We start from the raw sequence: 20,182 nt of genomic DNA, 5'->3' as shown, positions 1-20,182 counted from the left end.
GAGGAATCAGATCCTCACCGTCAACCAGATAGCCTGAATGCTCTTTGTATGTTTATTATCCAGTAATAAATATCAATCAGCTAAAACACTTGTCGCTTCCTTTGTTCTGTCGAGCCACGGGCCGCCGCGGCTAGCGCGGTAAACCGCGCAGTCACGGGGTGGGAGATACCTTGCTAGCTGGGCGAAACGAGAAGACAAAGGCTGATTTGTGTCTCTCGTCGCCGCCTTTCGTATTACATGGAGAGAGTAACCAACCTACTTTTACCCCTCTACGATCCCACAAGCTTCACCACAGTCGGAGTCCTTCTCCATGTGCACCAGTTAGACTTACGTGCCGTCACGTTCACCCGTCATGCGGCATGCACCAGACTGATTCTTCTTCTGAAGGGGGAGGGGGTAAGTTAGCGCAGCGTTCACACACTTGCGCCCTCGCGGTTCCACATCCAACACGAAACCGAATGTTTTTATTGATCTTTAACAACCGTGGCCGTGTCGATACCATTCGTGTTGACGCCGACTACAACAGTCAGTTTTCGTGTGTGATGAGTCATGTCAGGCTTTCGGCTTTAAGGGGGCGATGAGGCACTAGGGCGACCTCACGTCCTCAAAAATCACCACGTGAAGGACCTACGACCGGCCAAACAAACATTAAGGTGACCATGTCACTGTCGTGTCAAGCACTCACGAACTTGCGAGCCCAGGGCTCGGGCTGGAAAATTACCGGACTCATCCAACCATCTTTTAAAAATACATCCAGTTATCTTAATTGACTACACCGAGATCACCGTTTCTCACGCAAGCTCTACCAGCACTAATCTCTCTCCCCCCAGAAAGCTAACAGCCACTGTTTAAGCATATTCCTACGCACGGTGCACTATCTTTAAAGCATGTCTTTTATTGTGCGACATTGAAGATCGTTTACAGTACACCAAAGTGAAGCAACGAAAAGGTGTCTCAAACAAAACTGGAGGGATTTAAAAGCCAACACGTCACATACTAAGCGACATAACATCACATGATATGTCCTGCCAGTATTGGCGGCATTGCCAATCATTTCTACTGTGTCACCAGGCGTCACCTACACCAGGGTAGGAAGCCCGACCAGATTTTGTCTGGCACACAATACAACAATCAGTGTTTCGCCCTCTCATGCGCGCCTAGATATCTGCGCATTACACTACCAACGTCTAAAAGGGAATTATTGATTGATTGTACGGTTTAACGCGTCGCCGCAACGCAGGCGATGAGGCGCGACGTAGTGAAGGGTTCCGGATTAATTTTGACGTCCTGGCCATCTTTAACGTACACCGAAATCTCGTACACATGGGCGTTCTTGCTTTTAGCCTCCATCAGAAAAATTGGCCGCCGCGGCCGGGAATCGACCCTGCGGCCTCGTGCTCATCAACGCAACGCCTTAGCCACTGAGCTAACGCGGCGGTCTAAAAGGTAATAAAAATATCGTGTGACATCAGTACCTGTCCCTCACATTCTGCAAATGAGGCCTGTTTGTTAACAGGGCGATAGTGTTGTACATCCTGATAAAATGGATTGGAACTGCCACCTCAGTCCTTCCAACTCTTATTCTGCAGGATTGATTGTCAGTTGTGTTTGGTGCTTGACCTAACTTTTGAGATCGCGAAAATGATTTAGCTAGTAGAAAAAGACACAAAAATAGACAACAGACCCTCAAAAGGCAAGGCTTTATTTTTCTTACAATATCCAGTGTTCGCACCACTCACTTGCCAGACATCAAAGTCGCCAGTGCTAACAAAATTACGCTCGAAGATTTTCGAAAGGCCCGCATCCCTACTTGATCATGCTGAACGCTTCATTTTTATCAAAAAATGTAAGATTGTTTTTGCCCAACCATATTTTTCCTCTACTTCGTCAGGCAATCTGCAAATGCACCGCGGAATAAAACCAGGCTTAATTTCGTTGGAGACTGCCCTGTTCACATTTTCGTGTGCCCAAGATACCAAAAATGGAGAGTGGAATTCGCCAGTTGGAAGTGGTTCTATATCAGGCAAACCCCACTTGCCGGGTTCGGCGTCCTTCGCAAACACAGTGAGGGACTTGGCAACAGACGACGTCAAACATTGAATCTCTACGTTTGTGGGCTTCCCATCAATAGAAATCGAAAAACAAGCTCCAAAGAATGTGTCTCTATTATGAACATGCCAACGTACTTCCAGGCAGAGTAATACTTGTTCTTCGGCTGGGCCTGGAATCACTTCACTGAATGCCCCTGCGGAGAAATTTTCTCCAACGCCCGCTGCGACCTGAGTTGAAGTCCTTGCTTCCTGCGTCCGTTCCAGAAAAGTGCGCAGTGTATGCGCCAGTGCACGCAACTGTCGTTCTACGCTAATTGTTTCCAGGGGCTCTTCATTGTCTAGAAGTCGCCTAGTCATGAGGTTCACGGACTCCACTAGTTCGTTCGTTCGGCCTTGTATGGACGCCAGGATATCATCGTACGACGACGCAACCTTTCCAGCAGAGGACCGGTGATTTTCCATTGATGTTCCGAGGCACGCAGCAGTAGATGCAATTGCAGCGCAGCCTGTCTTGTAATGCCGTGGCAAGTCTTTGCGGAGCACTCTGTCCAGACAACGGGGGCACATGGCAGCGTGGTAGCTGCAATCTCCTTCAAAGTGCCCGAGGAGCTCTCCGGCAGTACCTTCGAAAGTGCAACCGTTGTCCGCATTCCAGCAGGAAACCTGCGCAGAGAAAAACAGAATAGCAGGAAAAATGACCATAGACCAGCCACTCAAGCTGAATGCACTCATTATCCGTCCGCCCACGTAGCCTTCTGCGTAGCAGTAAGTGAACGCTTGTGGCCTGAATGTCGAACGAGACGAAAGATCCACCGAGTCGGAGGTCGAATCCGTCACGTGAGCGGCGAGGCGAAAGGTCCATCGAGACGAAAGATCCAATCGGGCCTGAATGTCCATCGGGAGGTACGATCCACCGAGACGAAAGGTCCAACGATAAGACAGCTTTAGTGCGCTCAGTTGGATAAAGCGGAAAGCGATGACTTTGAATCAGTTGTACAAAATTTAGCTCATCAATCTTAACTGACCGCTTTGGCAATTGCGTTATTGGTATGCTCGCAAGACTCAGTTTTGCGTGTTTGTAATCTGTTGCCCGTGAGCGTATTATTCCGCGATGTTCTGGTCACTTTCAGCAATGTCCTTTGTCACTAAAACAAATAATAAAGTTTCGTTTTGAGTACTGCAAATTGTCAGGGTCTAGTCCGTTGGGTTCCTCACACACAGTGTGGTCGCATCACTATATACACATGATGATTGGCGTCAGAAAATCACAACATTTTGATAATTGCCCAAATAGTTAAGCACCTTAACCAAATTTCCGTCGACATAACAGAAATTATGGAAAGCCGCCTTGCATCTGTCAACGAAAAGTTAGAACGTCCGTCACCACTACACAAAAGAATTAAAGACCGCACGGAAAAGGTGTCTTATTTACAGAAAACCGTTGCAGATCTGGAAATGAAAATCATTGACCTGGAAAATCGTTCTTACAGATCTAACCTAATTCTGTATGGAGTTTCAGAAGCTAAAAAAGAAACTAATGACTCTCTCGAGCAACATGTCAATTAAAGTATTGTAAAAGGTTTGCTGAAGATTTCGTCAATAGCAATTGAGCGTGTGCACCGACTAGGTTAAGAGCAGCCGAACAAAACGAGGTCGGTAATACTAAAGCTTCTTGACGGACGAGATAAACCAAATATCTTCAAAAACTGTCGACAACTTAAAGGATCAGATTGTTCGATCAGTGAAGATTTTTCACCCAAAGTGCGCGAAATTAGACGGAAGCTTTGAATTAGTGCTAAATCAAACAAAGAAGCCGGAGAGAAAGTATCATTACCCTATGTCAAACTGCACATAAACGATGACGTATTCTGTTGGAATAAAGAAAAAAATGATAAAGTTTCCATAAAAAAGACCTCACTCCATTCTTTCCCAAAAAAAAACAAAAGCAGTCTACTAGCTCGCGCGACTTAAGGTTTCTAACCGTCAATCCCCATAGTATGCTGAACAAACTCGATGCGATAGAATTCTTGCTTATAGGTTTTGAACCCGACGTTTTAGCAATTACAGAAACGTGGCTTAATCCTGATATCAGGGATGACGATAGAACCCCTCCGAACTACGCTATCATACGAAAGGACAGGGCCACGCGGGGTGGGGGTGTAGCTATTCTGATTAGGAAGATATACCTTTTACTGTACTCCCAAAAGTTGATAACGTCGAGGCCGTATTCTGCAAGTTGCTATTTGGCGCATGCCCCATAGTGACAGTATGCGTCTACCGAAGCCCTACCGCCAACTGTGCCGCCATGGAAATAATCGATAGCTACATGCAAATTCATGAGCAAAGCGGAAGGCTTATCCTCGTGGGCGACCTTAATCTGCCCGATTTTGACGGGTCAAATTCAGAATTTTCATCCCCATCTCCCGAGCAGTATTCAGAATAACGTTCCGCTGTTATCTTTATCAAGCAATTCACCAGCCAACACGCCTCCAAGGATCATCATTTAGCATACTTGATCAAATATTCCTCAGCCATCACTTTCCAGCCAAAGAAACAGAAACAACTGTACTCGACGGCATATCTGATCGTAAAATTGTCTTGCGCACGGTTCCGATTTTAGAAGAAGCAGCTCATTCACAGCGCATATTCAAGTTTTCCGACTTTAGTTGCGCAGATGACGCAAGCATAATCGACTACCTAGACTCTGAATTCCCTGTTTTCGAAGAGCTATCAAATCACAGCGCAGACATTAACAACCTAAGGAAAAAAATTCAAGGCTATCGCATTTTATTGCATTCGTAGCTATATTCCTTAGAAAACCAAAAAGAAACAAATATTACCCGTGGATCACAGGCGAGGTCACAAGCGCCTTAGAAAATCTGTGAAACAAAAAAGCTACAACTTCTGCCAAAAGTAAACCTCAGCAATGCTATAGCACACGTGAAATTAAGTGTTACGGCAGGCAAAACCAAATATTTTTCTGAAATACTACCAAAGATTTTGAAAATTGACCGCGCAAGTTTTAGAATTATCTAAACAGCAACAAGCGTAGCAAAAATCAACATTCACTCGAAAGTGACCTGATCTCGGCAGGCACGTTCAATAACTGCTTAGAGTCAGTATTTACAGTTGACGACAACAATGTCTTGCACTTAAACCGTCGTACGGCAGACCGCCTTTGCCCGCTTGTAACAGGAGAAAGTCGTGCAGCGAACTTGTTATTAAATTTAGATACAAAGAAATCACCCGCAGCTGATAATATCCCCAATATGTTTCTTTACCGTTACGCAGAAGATTGTCTCATTATCTATGCATAATCCAAAATTATTTGCTATCAGCATGCCATTTACCAAATGAAAGGAAACTAGCAAACCTTATCCCCGTACACAAAGCTGGAAGAAAAACTGACAGCACTAACTTCACACCGATCTCATTCACTTGTACAGTATAAGCAAACTTCTTCAACACATATTTCTCAAAAATATTATTACTTACCTTGAGAACGAAACAATTTTACCTCCCCACCAGCATGGCTTCCGCAAAAGACTGTCAACGGTTACCCGACATTTAGAATTACCTCATGACATATCTAAAAGCATCCATAATACCGACACTTCCAAATTTTTCCCTTTTTAAAACCAGACATATACGTCACAAGCACTCATTAACTCTAATTGAATCCCAATTTCGAACCGACTGCTTCAAGTACTCATTTATCCCTCGTGCTGTGAGGGCGTGGAACAGCCTTGATTCATCGATCACTAGCAGTTCATCATTGCGTAATTTTTTAAAATTAGTAGAAACACACAGTAAACCAAACAAACAAGTTCGATGCGTCTGTTTCGAACTGCTTCCTGAGCTTACCGAAGCGAGGTTTTTGCACTTTTTACATATTTGACACATTTTTATGAAAACTGTCGTTGAAGTCAGCTACCTCATGAGAAATGTGTTAACGTTCGCCTGCTGTTCATTGATTGATTGTAGGGTTTAACGCGCCGACGCAACGCAGGCGATGAGGCGCGCAGTAGTGGAGGGCTCCGGATTAATTTTGACCACCTGGGGATCTTTAACGTGCGCCGAAATCTCGTACACACGGGCGTTTTTGCTTTCCGCCTCCATCAGAAAAGCGGCCGCCGCGGCCGGGAATCGAACCCGCGACCTCGTGCTCAGCACGCCTGCTGTTCGCACTCTGCACTGGTGTAAACAACGCAAGTGGGTTATGTAAAAATGTTCAATTCAGTTTCTTTTGTTTGACAAACAGATGCATGTATTTGACTGTACTGCCCTTCTGCGATATTCCTCACTGGATTGGCAGTACATACACGTAAATAAATAAATAAATAAATAAATAAATAAATAAATAAATAACTCATTGCCCGCATGCTATAAACATACTTATTTCACTTGTCACCCGCCTTGAAATCAACGCATGATCTATCTTATTGGCCGGCGCACTGCTAAAACTTGATTCAAGTTAAGCTTGACGGAAATAAACGTGCAAACAAAAGCACCTCGAAAGATAGCGCAATACATAATTGAAAAGGTGCAGCATGGGCAACCAGCCCTGTCAATCTTTTGCTTCGTATTTTAAATTAAAGCACTTCAATATTGTACACCTATAGTGTATTGGCAGAATTCCAAAAGCGGTCCGAGGATGAAAAAATTCCCGCAATCTCCCCGAAGTGAATGATGATGAGTGGGGCGAAGCTCCAATGCTTATCGGTAAAACCGTGAAACATTCGCCCACACATCTTATAAAGACTCGACACGTTGTTATAGGAGTGATTGTATATACTCTTATATACACTCAAATCACGCGCGTCCCTCGTACACGAAGGCGCCGGCATCAAGGCGCACACTGTCGGCGCTCATTAGCGTCATGATGCGCTACTTCGCTTCTCATCTTCTTCACGGAGCGCACCGTTTGAATGAGTGAAGGACATAAGGCGCGTTCGTAGCACATGCTCCCGTCTCGGTTTGTAGCGCAGTTGGAAGAGCGCCACGTACCTCCCATTGCGGCCAGATAGTCGTGGGATCGAAACCGGGCGCCGCCGCGTCAATGGCACTTTGACTAGAGGTCACGGCGACGGCGCGACGCAGGACTTGCCCCGAGCAGAGGAGAGGAGGAATGCCGGAGAGGAGAAGAGCGCGAGGGAAACTTCTACTTTTGCTTTTCTAGTGTGTGCGGCGCGACAAGTGCTGCGCAAAGTGCCTGCGCTGAAGCAAAGTGCGCCTGCTCTGAGAAATCGGCCCCGCTGCACTTATCGCGCGAGTCATACGACCATACATGGCCATACTACGAAAGGAAGCGCGAAAGTTCCCCTCACTCTCTTTAGCCGCGTAGCCAGCCTACAGCGGCAAGCGCAGCGCTCCGCTCGGCCGCACGCCTGCTCCGGCCACGGTCGCCGTGGCCCACAAAATTTTGACAAAGACTGTACACCCGCCCAATTTTTTACCAATATCACGGGACCGTCGGCCGTTCAGTCGATCAGCGCCGTATGATGGAGTGATACGGCAAACTCGGCGAGAGCAGCCGCATGCGCACTAGGCAAAGGCCACTGCTGCCGTCGTCTGCTAGGCTGTTCAAAGAGCAGACGGCCGCCCCCGTTTTTTGTTTGTCACTTATCACACTGCCTAGCCATACTCGAAATCTTTCTTCAAGACCAGGCACGTAGCACCAACTGAAAAATAGTTATCAGCGTTGCCGAAAGACACTTGCGCTGAAATAACCGTGCGTCCGGCAACGCTGATTACTCTGTTTTCAGTTGGTGCTACGTGCCTGGTATTGAAGAAAAAAATTAGAGTGCGGCAGGCAGTGTGATAAGCGAATAAAAAAATCGGGGGCGGCCATCTGCTCAACAGCCTAGAAGACGACAGCAGCAGTGGCCTTTTCTTAGTGCGCATGCGGCTACTCTCGCAGAGTTTGTCGTAGCACTCCATCACGCGGCGCTGATTGACCGAACGGTCGACGCTCCCGTGATATTGTTGAAAAACTGGGCTATAGTGGAACCGCTGAGTGCTAAAATACCCTGTGATAACTGCATTTGGGCGTCCTCGTTGTGAACACAGATACTGCGCAGTGTACACTTATGAAAAATTTACAGCCTGCTAACCAACCTTATAACCACCTGCTCGTATTTCACAGCAGGACGTAATACGCTCACTAACTCTGTTTTCAAAATGCAGTAACCAATGCAATAAATATGGCTTCGTGCCTACAAAAATGAGAGAGAGAGAGAGAGAGAGAGAGAGAGAGAGAGAGAGAGAGAGAGAGAGAGAGAGAGAGAGAGAGAGAGAGAGAGAGAGAGAGAGAGAGACAGACAAGAAGGATCAGCGAGAAAATGCAGCGCCTTCAAAGCAACCTTCATAGTGTGCCGGCCTATGGCTCTGCAGGAAGACGATATTACTCCATCAGCGCCGTTTTATTTGGAGGTTTCTACCTTCTACAGCATTTCTTTCTGCCATCGTTGCAGTATTTTATAGGTATGCGTGCTAATAAAGGTATGCTAGCCGCATTTGCGAAGGCACGTTTGAGGGCGATGAAGGCGGTCGGCGCTGCACCCCCAACCCAGAGTCGTGCGCGTCTACCGCGGCTGGTGCTGCGGTCAGCCGTCAAACTCGAGTGTCCGGTGCACGTCCGGTGCCTGCAGCAAAGCTAGCAAAACTGTTACACGGCAAATTTCTTTTCTGTATCGATAAGAAGAAGAAGAAGTTGTGGTTTTTTGGCACAGCAACCTCTCGGTTATAATGCGCCAGACGCAGGGTAGAATAGTTATGCAACGGTTAAAAGATATTATTCAAGGTGTTGTGAAGATTAAAAACATTTTAAAAGGACTCAAAGATGCACATAGCTAAAACCGGTGTAGAAGGCCGGTGTCCTCAAAAAATTTGAAAACGTTACTAAAATCCACCAACGGTTCATCACTAAGTAAAAGCGCAGGGTGTAAAGGGATGCAAAAGGTGTATAATGCTTTGAAATGTCTAATGCGTGCTGCTTCAAGGTGTGGGCAGCTTATTAAAACATGGAGTACAGTAAGAGGATCTCCACAGTGGTCACACACGGGTTTCTGTTCTTTCTGGATCAGGAAGCCGTGTGTGAGCACAGTGTGACCTATTCGCAGTCGGCATAAAATAACCTCATAAAAACAATTTCTGTGTCTGCAACTTTTCCATTCAGATAGGTATGGTTTCACTAGGTGTAACTTATTTTCAGTCTGTCTGTCCCATTCAGTTTGCCAGTACATTGTAATGGACTTTCGTATGGTGTTCCGAAGGTCCTGGTAAGGAACCTTAGACTTCGATATTGCACAATGCTTAGTATCGTATGCTGCTCTATCGACAGTTTCATTTTCTGGAATGCCAATGTGGCTTGGTATCCAACAAAAGACGACACTAACCCCTGCCGATGTAAGGCGGCACAGTCGATTTTTTAGCATACCTACAGCCGCATTTTTTGAAGGGACAAGGGAGGTCAAAGCACGTATGGCGCTTAAGGAATCTGTAAAAATCGCCACTTTTTGTAGTCCATTTGCTATTACGTCTTCAATAGCTGAGGTTATACCAAAAACCTCTGCAGTGAAGACACTGCCCTCATCAGCTATCCTCTCAGCTACAGTAACTGCAGACGAGTTTACAAAAGCATAACCAGTGTGTGACCAGCAGTTTTTGAACCATCAGTAAAGTAGTGGCAATAGCTACTATATTTATCCTTAAGCGCAAGAAATTCTTGGCGCAAAAACTGGTGTGGAAAAGCTTTCTTGTCGTATTTTAACAGCGACAGGTAACATTTGACAGCACTATAGTCCCAAGGGGCTAAAGCGTCCGACAAAATCAGAAGAGTTGGTGGGCATATCTTGAAAGAGATAAGAGTCATGTGCTCCTCCAAACGGAGGGCAAGAGGGCGGACCACTCTTGGTTTGTTCTCATAGAGCTTCTTGTACTTATTTTCAAACATTCTCCGGCACAAGAATGGTCATTTATGCATGCTATTTTGGCTGCATATACTCCACTTAGGTACACTCGACGGTGCTGCAGAGGCCACTCATTGCACTCAACGTAAAGACTATCAACAGGGGAGGTACGATATGCACCTGAGGCAAGTCTTAGGCCCAAGTTGTGCACTGTATCGAGTGAGGTGAGAACAGATTGGCGAGCTGACCCATACACAATACAGCCATAATCAAGACGAGACCGTACAAGTGAGCCATAAATTCTGGGCTAACATGCGCGGTCGGCCCCCCATGACGTGTGCGACCAAATTTTCAATATGTTAAGTGTTTTCATGCAGGTCATTTTGAGTGTCTTTATGTGAGCCCCAAACGTTAATTTGGAGTCATAAATGATGCCCAAGAATTTGTGCTCACTGTGTACTGGAACGAGCATATTCCCGATTTTTATTTCAGGCTTGGCATGAATACCTCGTTTCCGCGTGAAACCCACACATGCACACTTCTCAGGAGAAAAGCGAAAACCGTTTTCATATGCCCATCGTTGCAACCGATTGACCGTAGTCTGGATTTGTCTTTCACAGACTGGATTTGTCTTTCACAAACATGACGAAAAGGCAATCTGCAGGTCATCGACATAATGCGAGTACATAACCGGTCGAGGAATAGCCTTTGCCAAGGAATTTATTCTAATGGCGAAGAGTGTCACGCTTAGCACACTGCCCTGAGGTACTCCATTTTCCTGGCTGGAGAACGGGTGACTGCATTGCCCAGTCTCAAAGTAAAGGTTCGTTCTTGAAGAAAATCTTGTACACATGAAAACATTCGCCCTCTGATTCCCATTGCTACCATATCCTGCAGAATTCCATACCGCCAAGTGGTATCATAAGCCTTAGCCATATCAAAAAAGACAGCAAGGCAAAACTGATTGTTAAAGAAAGCATCTCGTATCATTGTTTCAAGCCGAACAAAATGGACAGTTGTAGACCGAAACTGCCGAAAACCACATTGAAACCTATCTAAGTAACCTGAATGTTCGAGAACAAAGACCAATCTAAAATTGACTATCCGCTCAAATGTCTTGCACAGACAACTGGTCAACGTTATGGGTCGGTAGCTTGATGGACAGTAAGGTGGCTTGCCATCTTTCAGTAACGGAATTACGACAGCCTTTCTCCATGCTTTGGGCAGCCTACCCGTTTTCCAGATTTTATTAAAGAACTTACTTCAGAAGCACTTCTAAGCAGCTATCATTTAGGTGTTGTAGAAAAGCGTAGTGAATAAGGTCAGGGCCAACAGAAGTAGCCTTGCACTGAGCTAGTGCTCTTTTAAGTTCGTACAATGTAAATTCTTGGTTATATTCTTCAGTGTTGTTGCTAGTATTTTTAATCCTGAGCTTTTCAGCACTAGCCTTATGTCTCATGAACTCATGTGTGTAATTTGTATCGCTAGAAACATCTGAAAATTGGGCACCTAAACCATCCGCTTGCGTTTGCAACAAATCGTTCCCACCGTCGGTAGAACAAAGTGGTACCGTAAACCGTCTGTAGCCGCCTTTGACTTTGCGTACATGGTCCCAGACTTTTTTTGCAGGAGTGGTAGTGTTTATTGTGCTTACAAGGTTTTGCCACGAGTTTCTTTTTGCTTCTTTTCTGATTTTTCTGACAGCAGCTCGGGCAGCCTTAAAGCTCAGGCAGTTCTCCATGGTAGGGTACCGTCTGAACACACCGCAGGCCTTGTTTTGCTTTTTCCGGGCTTCGCGACAGGCATCATTCCACCACGGCTTTGACTGCTTAGGGATTCGGCCAGATGATTGTGGGACGGCTACTTTAGCAGCTTTGACAAATTCCTCGCAAATGTAGGCATTTGCTTCGTCTATGGACATAATGCTCATTTCAACTCCCTCAAAACTGACCAGATCCTTAAATTTTCCCCAGACTGCTCTCTCGAGCCTCCATCGGGGTGGACAGTTTTTGAGGGCTGGAAGTGGCTGCACGTCTCGCGACAAGGCGGGAAAGTGGTCACTTCCATGTGGAATTTTCACTACACTCCACTCAAAGTCCATCTCGAGCTCTGGCGACCCAACACAAAGGTCTAGCGCAGAAAAATATGTCTTGTCTCCATTATTGAACACGAAAAGACTGTTATTCGTCAACCACTATTCGATTCGATTTCCCCGACTGTCGATTTTGTCACCTCCCCATTGGCAGTGATGGGCATTGAAGTCCCCATAATAACAAATGGTGCAGGCAGTTGCTCAAAAAGGTCATTAAGTTCCTGTAATGACACGTTATCAGATGGTGACAGATAAAGTGACACAAACGTGACCAGTTTGTTGACATAAACATGTGCTGCAACGGCCTCCAGTGTAGTGTCAAGTTGTATTGACTTTAGAATTGTGCCCTGTGCCACAACCAAAGCCACACCCCTTGAAGCGCGGGTGCTCTCTTCTCTGTCCTTTCTGAGGAGGTGATAACTGCGGAGAATTTTATCATGTCTTTTTGTCAAATTTGCCTCCTGCAACGCCACCACTTGGGGCTCATATTCATCTATCAACTTGTGTATATCGTCAATGTTGTGGATTAAACCTCTACAGTTCCAGTGCATGAAGGGAACCGGCATTTTAGTTTTTTGGATGAGGTACAATTAAACTTTTTTTTTACTTTTTGTCAGGTGGTTTCCTTGCAGGAGGTTCACTTCTTGCAGGGGTCTTGGATGCGTTCTTCCCAGTACCTTTAGAAGGCACGGGTAGGAGAGATGTTGAGTGTCTTCCAGTGCCCCTTTGGCGCCCTGAAAGGGACGAGGTGGAGGGAACAGCCTGCATGACCTCCTCAGCCGGAGCAGAGAGGGCCGGTGGTTGCACAGCCTCGGGGGCCGGAGCGCGTGCAGTCGGCTGTGGCTGTGCTGGCTGCTGCACGGGGGGAGACTGGGCAAGGGCAAGGTCAGCACAGCTAAACTGCGTACCTACCGATGCCCGAGGCGGCCCGGCCCCCCGTCGCGCCACCTCGGCGAAAGTGCCTTTTTGCACAAACAAGAAGCGTCTTCGCGCTTCTTGAATCGACAGACCTTCTTTTACCTTGTTAGAGATTATTTCTTTTTCATTTTGGAATTTGTGGCATTTCCGTGAGTACGCAGGGTGTGGCCCTGCACAATTGACACACTTTGCTTCCTGCGCTGCGCAGGAGTTCGCGTGATGATCAGTACTCGCGCACTTGGCGCACGTCTCTTTGCCCCGACAGCTCTGCAGTGTGTGACCAAACCTCTGGCACTTAAAGCACCGGCGTGGGTTTGGGATGTATGGACGGACTCGATGGACTACATAGCCAAGTTTCAGGCATTCAGGAAGCTTGGTAGAGTTGAAAGTCAAGACAAGGTGATTAGTGGGGATGTCAATGTCGTTACGTCGGATCATGATACGCCTGACAGCAGTAACATTTTCCTCTAGCAGGCCCTCTAGGATTTCATCCTCCGTGAGGTCTGCGAGGTCAGGATCTGAAATCACTCCTTGGCATGAGTTTAGGCTTCGATGAGCCGATACTTTTATAGTTAGGTTTGCTAACCTTTGCATTGCAAACACTGCATCAGCCTGGGCTTTGTTTTCGCATTCAATGAGGATACCTCCAGAGGACATCTTTGTAGATTTGCATTTACCGCCGAGGACAGCTTCCAGTTCTTAAGCGACTATTAATGACGAGTCCTTTCGTAGGGGGCACTGGCTGTCGGTGGATTCGATAACAAGAAATCTTGGAAAGCTTTGTTCTTTTAGTTGGAATGGGACCCTTGATACAGGGTAGCTTACTGCGGTGCGAACTCGTTTCCGAGCCCGATCATGAGGAGGTTTCATCATAGCCATAGACTAGCAAATAAACATTCAGCAGCCATGCTGGCCACCCACCTCGGAGCCCAACACGGGAACGCAAACTTGCGTTAGCCATGCGTGGCCAGTATAACCCTGCATAAAGAAACCTAGGGTGGCCATTCCCACAGGGTTAACCCTTGCCACCTGGAAGAGGAGATCGGAAAGCAGAAAAAAACAGAGGACAGGAAAGATGGAGAAAGAAGACAGGAAAGCGAAAGAGTGGAGAGGGGGACAGGAAAGGGCGACTGGCTGATTCCCCCTCGGCCGGGTCAGTCCGGGGGTGCCGTCTACAAGAAGCGAGGGCCAAAGTGGCGTGTTGCCTCCACCAAGGGGCCCTAAGGTCCACAACAACCTCGGTGTTGGCTCAGCCACCAGGATCCCCTTTTCCCTGGACACGGCTAAGCCACGCACAGCCTAAAGCGTGGGTGGGTCCAACCCACATGGGCTCAGGGTACGCGGTGTCGCCACTACCATCACCTTGAACGTACAAGGTGCCCCTGCGGGATGTTTGTGGGGAAGCAAACAGGTCAGTACGAGCTTGCGCCTTGTCGGGGGAATGCACGCAAAGGAAACAGAAAAACATCCCGCTCATTTTTTCATTGACCAGCGAGAAACCACCGTCTGCCCAAGCTTGCAGTCAACAATTGTAAGGAAGACTCTTTTTCTAGTAATAATGGCTGTTCTGCCCGCACGACTACATTTACCAGGCTAACTCACTGTCCAACCAACAATTTTTTTTACCTTGCTAACATGTGTGCCCTGACTTTCCACAATACACTATTCTAACCTTGGAACGAATGACAAAATGTTGCAAGAATGCACAAGATACGCTGAATGCCACCAGGGCAAGGCTGTCCGATTAAGCCATCGGACTGCCTGAAACTTTCAGCGACGATCTTCAACAAGGGGACTGTGCCTCGCGGCAGTACAGAATTTTTTTTTAAATGGATGCTACGATAACTAGCTGCTGTACAAAATGTGCTCAAGTCGTTTTGGTCTCTTTACGTCTAATTTGTGGCGTTGTGCCTCATTAGTAGGAACCTTCTGCGCATAAGCTTGAAATTGTCTTGCAGCATTACGTTACCTGCAACCATATTTCTCGTTGTTTGGTGATTTTATTTCATTTGAAACTGCTGCAATGAAGAGTTGCCGAGGTGCTGAGGCAAAAAACGACTTGTATAACCATCTCATTAAGCTCCTTTGCACCGGCAGCATTTGGAAGTAAGGTATAAGGGAAATCACTGCAGTGGTCTAAGTGGCATCATATGCTACTTATATGCTTGAATGGAGTTCTCATGGCAGCGCCACGTATGGGATGTTTTGCTCTTTCACTGAGGATGTGTAAATTTTCCTCTCACTACAGGTGTGCTTGTATGTGGTTTCAAGTCAAAGCTTGCAGTGTAATTCAATGTATGTAATATGTCATTAAAAAAATTACAACTGACGGTGCAGTTGAAAATTTTAAACACATCCCTGGCTTGGTGTCGTGTTGAATGGTACCAAAAAAGCAGCCGTTGCGAGTTTTGTGCATGTAGAGTACACTGCTTATAAGGAATGCATGTATAATAATCTCAGGCTCATTGTAAGACGATAAAATGTGACAGTCTTATTACGGCATGGGGAGGTCATTGAATGCAACTTTGTTTTGATGTGATAAAGAAGACTAAGTGTCAAGTTTGTCGAAAGTACCCCACGTATATAAATAATCAGCTGAACAGAAGTGTAAGCAGCTGTTTCAACATCTGTACTGCAAAGCATACGTCAGAGAGAAATGTGAGCTATCCAGGTTCTTTGCAGTGCGTTATTGTGATAATGTGGAGGAAACATTGAACAAAACTGCGTACGGGCACTGTGAATGTCTTCATACACCTGTGGCAGTGCCCAAGTGGTAAATCCAGATGGAAGGCTTGCAGGGAATCACCCGTCGCACTATTTATTCTGGTGTTCAGTGAAGCTCCATGTCAAAACCACAAGACGCGCTTTAGCGCAATTTATTTTTGGTTGGGGTGGGGGAGGCGCCTGCTAATGTTTCTGGATTCTAATAACCTTTTCATATTTCTAAATTGGTACCTCAAGCTCGCATTCATGCGTATATCTGCCAATGACACTGTCTGCATCATGCCCTTGTTTTGGCACTTGAATTTGCATAGAAGCCACTACAACTTTCCATTCATAAACATTTCAGCGCAAAAAAGAATAAAAACAAATGCTGTTTATAAGTGGAGGTTCTCTAGCCAAATTATAAGTGAATAATTCACGCCCACACATAATTAAGAGAAAAGCAAACATTTTTGCTCTTTGGACTGCGATTTCTTTGAGCTTGCCCCAGCAGATGTAAATTCAAGCAATGGGCATAAAAAGGTAGGCTGTAACTATGACGCCAAAACTTTTTTCCCTGTACAGGCATTTTCCCCAGTATCGTAAAATGACACTCCAAATGCCGTGTGTTAGGTCTATAACAATCTGAAAGAAGTGAAATAGGCTGTTATAACCAATATTGGCGTTCTCAAAATTGTTATTGCCATGGCAGCTGCGAAAGAGCATTTTTCAGGAATGGAGAATTTACCATCCATTTGGAAACGCCTGCGTAGACTCGATCAGAATTGCATTGCGTTGAGACTTGAGCAGAACTAAGCTTAAAAGCGCTTTTTCCTAAAAATGTGCAGCGCAATGAAGTACGATTTTTACGCGCAGACATTTCATGGTCGATTCCTGTGAACTGCAGGCTTTCTTGCCAAGACTGCGTAAAAAAACGCATAACAGCGTGATATTAAGGACAGTCGTAGAAATGACGGCAGTGCTTAGGCAGTGCACATGTAAGGAGCAATAACCAGGAATAGAAAGTACTAAACTGACGCGTAATAACGAAGTAGAAGCGAAGTTATTTTTCACGCGTGATCTGAAAGGAGCAATTCTGTTATTGTTTCTTTTTACACACAGTGCGCTACCTATGTGCACCTCCGATTGGCGTGGCTTTTGTGCCCACATTACTAAACACAAGACTCTTTGATGCCATTGTTATTACCCATCAGCATAATCTAAAAATCAAGTCGAACGCGCATAATGTTGCGTACCTCGCGAAATTAACGCTTCAGCACATCGAGTACTTCACGTACGTATAACTGCATCAATCTTTGTAACATGGTGAATCTTATACAATTTAACGACGCACTCACTGTTTTACGCGATATATTAAAACTTATTTGTTCATTCGTATGTCATAATTACGAAATCTCACGCTGTCCACGAACTGGTGGGGTGAGGTGTGGACAATCGATCAGTTCTAAAATGATAGACGCAAGATAAACAACCGATAGCAATCCACGCCAGCGCACGTACACAATAACCACACCAGACACGCGTCGTTTACATGACTTCCGTACTTTATCTTCCTATAAATTACTGCAGTGACTACAAACCAACCCGGTGATAAAAGCAGATGATGTCACGCATTTACCGCGATCCTCTTTCAAAACGCGCACGCACTGACGTCACGGGTCCGGCGCTTCGGCGGAGTGATACACTACATGAGGTGGTGCTGTTCTTAAGTTGTAACTGAGTTTACCAGCCCCGCCTAGAATAGTAATGTGAACTAGCTGAGACATACGCAGTGGATGCACGCCCTCCGCGCCATGGGAGATGGTCAAATGCGATGCGGTTCTCCCTGAACTTCGGAGCTGGCCTGGCTCGTCACTGTTTCGTAAGGGGCGTGTTCGCACAAGGCAGACAGTCGGAGGTTTCGGCACTGCGCATCCAATCTGTCGGTTATATACGAACACCACGCCAACGAAAAGTCGCCAGCGCGTCGGTGTCTGTCTGCACGTAGTGTCTAGTGTTGATCGCAGCGCACAATGGTGAATGCAGTAGAAGAAACATTACCTCTACAGTAAATCAACTGTTAAAGAAACAAATTCAACCGAAGATTCGAACCTGCTTCTGCGATGCACTGCATGTAGCGCTTCAGACCACTCGTCCATGCCACATATTTTCCTTTACTGCATGAAGGACTTGCAGTTATTATACGACATAAAAGTTAGCAGCTATGCAAAAGTAATAACAGCACAGCAGCTACAATAACGCGGGCGTCAAAACTCCGGCAAGCAGACACGCAACCACACACAAAGGGAAACATTTCACAACCACACCTTCCGTCTTATCTCAAATCTCCCCATCCTTTCCCCTAAACTGTGCACACTGTGATGCCCTCCACTCAACATACCACCCCGTCTACCCATGCACGCACCACCACAATCCTATTACCTCCCACTCCCCTGAGCAGCGGGAGTCAGCGCAGATCAACTCAGCGCCAGAGTGACAACAAGCCCTGGTGAATCAGCACAGTCACGCGGCCTCCCGGACCTCGTAGGCTGTCCGCGAACCCATTGCCTTGCCCTTCTTGCTGAATAAAACACGCAGTCCTCCTCCTCCTGGAGAGGAGTTAGGAGTAAGTGCAGGGAGATTGGCCGGGTTCATCTCTCTGGCAGCAGACCGCACGCGCAGCAAGCCACTGCGGGAAGTATAGGTCAAGCGACAACGCCGGCGGGGTTGACGTGGCAGTGGCAAACACCATCGGCACGCTACATGCAAATGGTAGGCCAGGCCAGCGAACCTGCCAGCGAACATCGTATCGTTCGTGGTAGCGAACGAACATGCGTGCGTTAAAAATTGGCTGCACAGCCAGTGTCTCGGTTGCAGACGCCCTTACCCAAGATGTCGCTTCGCTGCAAAGTATTTCGGCAGCTGCTCGCGTGGAATCAGCTTTTGCTCGCAACACTACAACAGTACTGAAAGAAGCAAACGAACCTACAAAACAATAAAATGAACCAACGTATTCGGCTGCTAATACCATAGCCGAGTAACAAAAAAGAATCCCAATAAAGAGAAGCAGTGTAAAAATTCTGCGCATTAAAAGACATCTGATTTTGAGCAGATTATTTTTGCTAACCTAGCGCAGCGGAGTGATTTTGCAGGTGTGTCGAATGAACGAAACGAGGACAGAACCACGTAACAAGCAAACGTAAGAAGTGGTTCGCCGCTTTCCAACAAACCAGCGCAATCACCCCGAACTCGTGTCATTTTGTCGCTAATCCGCATTAAAGATTTTTTACGGTCCTTTACATGCTTTCGTATTCCCAGCCTTTACATTTTCTCTCAATACCAAGAGAAACGAAATACGGTACTGTGTTTCTAGTTTTCAGCTCACGCATGCTGTAAAGTTAAATCAGGGGATTCATAACCGTTAGCTTAACTTTGCTTGTGCGAAATGAGCTTCAATAGATACGTATTGTATTTAAACTCGCTTCTGTTCTTCATAATAAAGCGATGTAGCCTCGTCCTTAAAAACTCGTATAAGAACTTGAGCGCATCTAGCCTACCACCCGGCATTTCTCTAATCGGTGGACATCAATTTTAAACACCAACGCAGACAAAAATCGTGCACGTGTCCACTAGGATTTACCTGCAGTTTCGACAAGTGGTGCCGAGGGGGCGTGATCCAGGAGATGTCCGCATCCACCTGGAATGTTGTCTCATCCATGGGACAGCCGCAGACATCGCCGTCCGCACAACCTTGCAGGCAGGACTCGCAGAGCAGGTGCGAGCAGGGCAGGACAGCTATCTTGTCCGGGACGAAGCCGCAGAGGCCACAGATGCGTGCAGGTGGCAGGGGGTCCTTGAATTGCACAGCCCTGCAGTCGACACCACTGGTGAAGCCGCAGAGACGGTACGACGAACCAGGCATTTTTCTAAACGCAAGTGCACCGTTACGCCGTTCACTTGCGGGCGACGGCTGACGAGAGCGCGCTCCAACGTGCAACGCTTTTCGTTTACTCAGAGATGGGGAGGTGAACGAAAAGCAAAGTGGAAGAACGCATTGCGCATCAGTTGTCACGCTTTCCAACCTGCAACCCTCTCGCCCACCACTCTAGCACCGCAATGCGATTCGCTTTGTTTAATAGCTGGCCGGCTGGGCTCAATAAAAAAATAGAGAGAAAATGAGTCAGTGGCTTTTCTTCGCCGGCGTCGGCGCGTCCCGCCTCGCTGGCAACCTGATTCCGTGGTTGGCGCCATCACGTGGTTCGCTCTCCTCTTTCGCGATGTCGAGCCGAACGCGTTGCTGGCGTAGCTGCCCACGTGAATCCTCCCTGCTCTGTGGTGAAGCGGCGGGCGACGGGCCATCTCCATGTTTCGAAATGGTCAAATGTATCTCTTTGGGGGAAGAGGGGAAGGAGGATGCGTGTGGGCGTAGACGAGTGGCACCAAAGCCGCCGTGACCGCTCTTTTCTGAGTTTTATAAAGCTTGGAATGTTTACAGCTAACACGTGCAT

At 46.7% G+C, this 20,182-nt stretch overlaps 1 protein-coding gene across 1 annotated transcript; it reads right to left on the bottom strand.

The window, feature by feature from the left end:
- Positions 1-1,701: 1,701 nt before the first annotated feature.
- Positions 1,702-19,743, bottom strand: LOC144158955 (uncharacterized). Its single transcript, XM_077690171.1, has 2 exons — positions 19,315-19,743; positions 1,702-2,714 (listed from the first exon to the last, which is right to left on the bottom strand). The coding sequence occupies exons 1-2, from the start codon at positions 19,594-19,596 to the stop codon at positions 1,815-1,817; spliced, it is 1,182 nt and encodes a 393-aa protein (XP_077546297.1). The 5' UTR covers positions 19,597-19,743; the 3' UTR covers positions 1,702-1,814.
- Between the last annotated feature and the right edge of the window lie 439 nt (positions 19,744-20,182).

This window comes from Haemaphysalis longicornis, unplaced genomic scaffold, assembly GCF_048455015.1.
Source record: "Haemaphysalis longicornis isolate Haplotype H1 unplaced genomic scaffold, Haemaphysalis longicornis Haplotype H1 scaffold_10, whole genome shotgun sequence".
Lineage (NCBI taxonomy): Eukaryota > Metazoa > Arthropoda > Arachnida > Ixodida > Ixodidae > Haemaphysalis > Haemaphysalis longicornis.
Note: the sequence above shows the minus strand (reverse complement) of the source record. Positions and strands in the feature narration are given on the sequence as shown.